At 44.3% G+C, this 6,048-nt stretch overlaps 1 protein-coding gene across 1 annotated transcript; it reads left to right on the top strand.

The window, feature by feature from the left end:
- Positions 1-3,967: 3,967 nt before the first annotated feature.
- LOC139787850 (claw keratin-like) lies at positions 3,968-5,216 on the top strand. The gene is made up of 2 exons (XM_071727200.1): positions 3,968-3,990; positions 4,344-5,216. The coding sequence occupies exon 2, from the start codon at positions 4,362-4,364 to the stop codon at positions 4,677-4,679; it is 318 nt and encodes a 105-aa protein (XP_071583301.1). The 5' UTR covers positions 3,968-3,990; positions 4,344-4,361; the 3' UTR covers positions 4,680-5,216.
- The last annotated feature ends 832 nt before the right edge of the window (positions 5,217-6,048 follow it).

Genomic DNA, 6,048 nt, shown 5'->3' with positions numbered 1-6,048 from the left:
GGGTTTTTCAGCTTGTTTTTTGTTTGCTTGGGGCTTCTTGGTTCGGTTTTGTTTTTTGGTGGGGTTTTGTGTTTGTTCTTGATTTTATTTTTTTTCTAGTTGTTTTGTTTGTTTGCTTTTAAACCTCTTCTAAAACAAAGCTAAAAGCAGAAAGCCACGTGTCCTCTTGGCAGTACCAGCATGGAAGGACCCAGTTTTTCTTGGCGTGCATCAAAATCTGAGCCCCCTGAGACTGGAGACAAGGAGCTAAGAGCCCCCTGAATCCCGTGCACTCTGACACAGAAGATGAAATAAAAGCTGCTTTGTCCCCAGGCCTCAGGGACAGCAGCAGGAGTGGAGTTTCGGTGCTTTTGGGAACATGTGATGTGCATGACACCTGCTCTGCAGCCGTGGGGTGGTGACACTGCACAGGGACACTCGTGACATCCTCCACTCCACCCAGAACAGGGCCCTGCTGCTTCTCCTGGGACCCACAGTAAACCTAAAAAGAAAGCAGGGAGAAAAAGCAAATTAATTCCCTTTAGATGTAGCTGATAATCAGAGAATAGAGTGGTTGGAAGGATCATGCCAGCCATGGGCAGGGACCCTTCCCACAGCCCAGGGGGCTCCAAACCCCATCCAAACCTTCCACAATTCCAGGGATGGGGCAGCCACAGCTTCTGGGGGGGCAAGCTGGGGCTCAGCACCCTCACCTCAAAGAATTTCTCCCCAATTTCTCCTCTCCATCTCCCCTCTTCCAGTTCAAAGCCATTCCCTCTCATCCCATCCCCCCAGGCCCTTGTCCCAAGTCCCTCCCCAGCTTTCCTGGAGCCCCTTCAGCCACTGGAAGGTGCTCTAAAGGTCTTACTTGGGCCTTCTCCAGGCTGAACACCCCCACCTCTCAAGGCAAGGTGCCTCTCTCTGCTGTTGGATCTTGCTGCTCTGACTCTCAGCCTCCTTCTCAGTGGCAGAAACTGCACAGCTTTGCATTTAATTAATATTCTCTTTCATATCCCCCATGTCCTGCAGAGCAGGGAGCTATAACCCCTGGGAGAAGGGGCATTTCAGGCAGGTTTGTGAAGTGTCCTGCCTGCTTCAGCTGGTGAGGCAATGGTGGATCTGGGCAGAGTGCTGAGGTTCTCATCTTTTTGTGGCAAGGGCTGTCATTTGCTTTCCTTGTGCTTCTCTTGAGTTGCTTTTTTGCTGGCACGAGGTAAAGCAAAAGAAAGTTTTGCCCTTTATGCTAATTTAAATTGCAGCACAGAGGATTTTTATCTTTGTAATTGGCAGGCTGATGTGGCAGAGCTTTCTTTTGAAAAGCTTGGTGCTCATTAAGGACAGAGTGACTTTTGCAAGTCGAGCTCAAGCTGCCAGTGTCCTATAGGAGTAAAAAAAGTCAAGTGTAGCTCTCAGCATCACGGGATGCAGCTTTGTAGATGCTTTGCTTGCTCCCCTGCCCTGTGCTATCTCTTGCCCTTTCTCTCCTGAGTTTGGTGCAGCAGAAGCTGGACACCAAAGGGCTGCAAGGAGATGTCTGCTCCTCAGCTGCTTGATTCAGCCCGTGGATCACCTGGCACTGCCAGGGTGGACCTGCTCCTGCCTGGAGGTGACCTTGCTTGCAGGGTCTGTCCCAGCTGCTGGAGGGAGGTATTGCCAAGCTCTGGGATCTCAGACCTGTCCCTCCCACACTTGGAAGACAAGAATTGTCCATTCCACAGGTGTGGTTGAGCATGGAGAACTGCTGAGACCTTTGGATTTCTTAATTAAAACTTGACACCTGAGTGGTAATCAGCTTTCCTCAGCAGTGGCAAAAGGCACCTGGGTGTCTGCCTGTCCTTTGCAGTTTGGTGGCAGTTGCCACAGGACTACTGAGCACAATCTCTCAAGGGTCAGGTCCCAGAAGCTGTAGATCAACCTGATTTGTTTGTAAAGCCATGAGCTGATAATTACCTACAGACACAGGAGAAATACCAGGTGGGATGGCTCAGGGATTTTTTTTTTAAGCGTGCTGAAGTTTTCAAGGTGCTGGAATTTGTTTTTTAAGCTTCCTGTAGCTGGTGAATTGAGCTGACATCTGTGGTGTTTTGTTGTGTGACTTCTTTATGGACACACTCTTTAGGCTCTGAGTTCTGGCTGTGGTTCAGCAGTTGACTCATCACTTTTATTTCTCTGTTTGAACTGACAGCTGTAATACTCTTGTTAAAAGAAAAAAAAATTCCAGTGACAACATCAATTGTGTAGAACACTAATGAGCTTTTATGATGCTCTTTGAAAATGCTTTCAGAGAGCATTGGCTTGGTTGCTGTCACTGGTGTTAACTTTCATGTTCAGATAAATGGACCCTGCAGTGATATTAGCTCCAAGGAGTTCTGCAGCAGAGAAATAAACAAATCCCAGCACCGTGGGTTTCTGTCACATTAAAGATCACGACTTTTTGAAGTGGAATTACTGACACATTCTGAAACAAAAAGTCTATAATTTTATTTCCAGCTGGCTAACTCAAAAATTGCACTTAAGTATTTAATCTCAATGGTTTTGAGCAATTTAAGGATAAAAAGATATCCAGTCTAAGCAGTGATAAAAATATATGTTGCAATTCATGTTTTATAGTTATAGAAAAGGCAGAGTCAGTTTTCTAAAGGCATTACAACTATCTTATGCCATCCTCAACCATTATGATACCGCAAAGATGAATCTGTAGGTAATTAAGTTAATCCCAGCCATTTCCTATCACTATGGAAATCTTGACTCAGATCTATTCCATATCAGCACATCATGCAATGGGGTATAATCCTGCTCTTCAAAGTTGTTTTGCTGCCAGCTGGATGATGTGAAGTTGATTCCTTGGAAAGGGAGAGCTTTATCACATCCATTTCTAACTCCATGAAAGAAAGGTTTTTTCTTGCTGGGAGAAAGGAAGAAGACTTTGAGGTGAGGTTTCATGTAATAGAAAAAATCCTCTCTAATTCAAAAATAGCAAAATATCTTTGTTTTTAAGTCAAATGAATGGGTAAATTGCTACCCCCCCGTCCTTGTGGGAGTGTCTGGGTGGCACAAGCCGTTGCCATCCTTGGCATCTGTTGCTGACTCTGCTGCTGAGTGTCAAAATTGTTTAACAAGGATGATAACCTCACACTGGCAGGTGCAGCTGGGATTCCAAAATGCATCTTCCACTTGTTGCTCTGTCCTCACACCACATTGTTATGACAATGGCTTTAGGTGCCCTTTTATTGAAGAAGCGACTCACTGGAAAAAACACCTGATGAGATCTTGCCTAAGCCACGCTCTTTTTATTGTCTTTTTGCCATTCCTTTAAAGGGGTCATGACTTACAGCTTCACTCTACGGGACACTTAAGGAGAAAAGGCAAGGTCATATTTTATATAATTTTTTTTTTTTTTTTAATTGTTAAAGTCTGCACCTGTAAAGAAACCTCTTGGTGTCTAATTGGATGAGCAGCACTGCCTTATTTTAATGATAAAATTCACAATTTTTGCAGTGTCCCAGAGCTTTGCCTGGACTAGGTATTCACCTAATTTCATCACAAAACCACAAACCTGGCTACCCCTGGGCCAAGAACACAAGTTATCCCTCAATTTTGCAACTTTTCTTGGGTTGAGTCAAGTACATTTTCTTTCAAGTAAATGGCTTTTTAGCAGCTGCCCAGGAACAAGTCCATTCATGGAGGAAATAAAGTAAACATTTTGTCTTTCTCCAACGTGCAGAGGCAAAGTATCCCCTCTAAATAAAGTTTTGAAATAGCAGAGACTGGAAGGGCAGTAAAGTACCGGTCAGACAGGGTAGCAGGACAAGCTAATAATTACAAAGTGTGATTTATATAAAACAATTGACATTCATTAACTGAGTTAAGTCTTGAAAGAATTGGGTTTAGTAATTGATTAGGATGTCATGTAAGCGAGTGATTCATGCTTTGGGCAGTCTAAGGGTGAGTATAAAAGTGCTCCACATCAGATCTTGGAGAATCATTTCTCTTATTTCTCTTGTGCAGTAGGTAAGTTCCACCTGAATTCATCTTTCTAACAAATCCTTTGTAGTTTTAAGTCAGGGTGAAGCCTGTGCAAGTATTCTACTACCTGGAGTTTTCCTGATGTAAATGAATACCTTCGTGAATCTTCTGCTATTGGCTTTGGTGTATGCAGATCTGGATGATGAAGCTCCAATTAATTTTTCATGAAAACTCATTTCCAGATGTTACTGTGTTCACTAGAAAACCTGTAGGTGACTCCTAGGAATTGAACTATGAAAATTCTACCTTTCCCTTTAGCCTAGTCTTTTATCATAACTTTGATTGTGAAACTTACAAGAATTTGTGCCTTATTTTTATCCTATTCCCTTACACTTCAGAATAACCATCCCTGAAAAATGGTGCAGACTTTAAGCCCTGATGGCAGAGCCTCTTTGTGTGGGGTGGCTGTGCCCCAGCCCATTGCTGAGAGCTGCAACGAGCCCTGTGTTCGACAGTGTCCTGACTCCAAGGTGGTGATCTACCCTCCCCCAGTGGTTGTGACCTTCCCTGGACCCATCCTCAGCACCTTTCCCCAGCAGAGCGTCGTGGGATCTGCAGGAGCTCCTGAAGTTGGAAGTGGCTTTAGTGGTGCCCTTGCTCCTGGGAGCTCAAATGTTTATGGGGGTGCCAGATGGCAACGGGGGTACCCGACTGGAAGCTGCAGACCCTGCTAAACCTTGGGAGTGTTGCTGCTGAAAGAGGAATGTCCAGGAGATGAAAAGCAGCTGAGCTCCAGGGCACAACGTTTGGGACTACCATTAAATGCATCTCTAAGATGCTTAGATCTTCCAAAAAGTCCATTTACATCCTTCTCAGATAACCCTCCCTGATTTTCTTTTTCTAATAGCTTTCTATCTTTCTGAGCGCTTTGCTCTTGATGCTCTGCTACTTCTTTAGGGGCTTGTATGTATCGTTGTGGCAATGTCAAGAAACCTGGCAAACCATGCATTTTAGATCCTTTTCCAGGCTCTTTATGTGGAAGTGTTGAAAAAAGGGCTGTGGAGTGACCCAGCCTCTGCTTCTGTGATGTGTGCATCTTGCTATGATCAGGGCTGAGTATCAACACGGAGCTGCAACAGGGAAACAACACCACTAATTACATGAATCATCTTGCATCAAACCCCAGGCTGCGGGCAATTTTTAAGCTGTGCTGTATAATCCTGCGTCTGTACAAGCTGCTTCTTTCTCATTAAACATCCCATTGCAACATGGTTTTGGCCTCTGAGTGTATACGTTCCCCTCTGCTCCTCTTCACCCAGGTCCCTTTGTCCTCTCTGCACCAAACTGATCTTATTTGTCTGCTTCAGGACAAGGGAATTCCAGAGAGATTTGGCAGCTCTAGGCAAATTTCAGCAATCTCTAGGCTGTAGCTTTCCTTTCATGGAGCTGCTGGCAATATCTTTGCTTTTGATGTTCCTGGTCTTGCTCAGCTCTTTCCTCAATATTGGAATTTCTTCAGTTTTCTGGCACACTTTGTGTTACTTGGTGTCCTCAGGCTCAGCCTCCCAGTGATCCTACACATTAGAGGTGCATGGAGAGCTGGTCTTGCTAAGAAGAATCCAAAGCCAAGAGCAGCTATTTTTGAGCTAAAAAATCAGATTTCTGGCTTTAATGATAGGCTTGGAGTTTTTCAGCAATGTAACCCTCGGATGTGAAAACGGATGGTGCTGTTGATCCATGCAATTTTGACTTGTCTGGGGAATATATTGGTAATAAACATTTTACAAACTTTCCACGCTGCTGCACGTGTTTGAAATGTTGTGTGACACATGAGTGTTGCAGAAAGAGTATAATTCAATGTTGCAAGGTGACATCAGAATGCTGGGTTATTTCATAGGAGTCACTCTTGGGAGAATTGTTATTCTGATGTGTAAGGAAACCAAAGCTGACCAGGAATTGTAACAGTGAGTAACTGGCTGGTGGTGAGCCTCAGATGAGGTGATTAAACCAGATTCTCACAGGCCACACAAATTCTTCCCTGCAAAAGAGAAATCCCCCAAAACCTCAAAAACCAGATGAAGGCTCTTTATTGTTATGCTAATG

The sequence above is a fragment of the Heliangelus exortis genome, chromosome 27 (assembly GCF_036169615.1).
Source record: "Heliangelus exortis chromosome 27, bHelExo1.hap1, whole genome shotgun sequence".
NCBI lineage: Eukaryota > Metazoa > Chordata > Aves > Apodiformes > Trochilidae > Heliangelus > Heliangelus exortis.
The sequence above is the reverse complement of the archived record's forward strand: the minus strand, read 5'-3'. Positions and strand labels throughout refer to the sequence as shown.

What these genes read in the sequence shown, in the direction of transcription:
- LOC139787850 (XM_071727200.1), top strand. Translation starts at nt 4,362, where the DNA reads ATGGTGCAGACTTTAAGCCCTGATGGCAGAGCCTCTTTGTGTGGGGTG.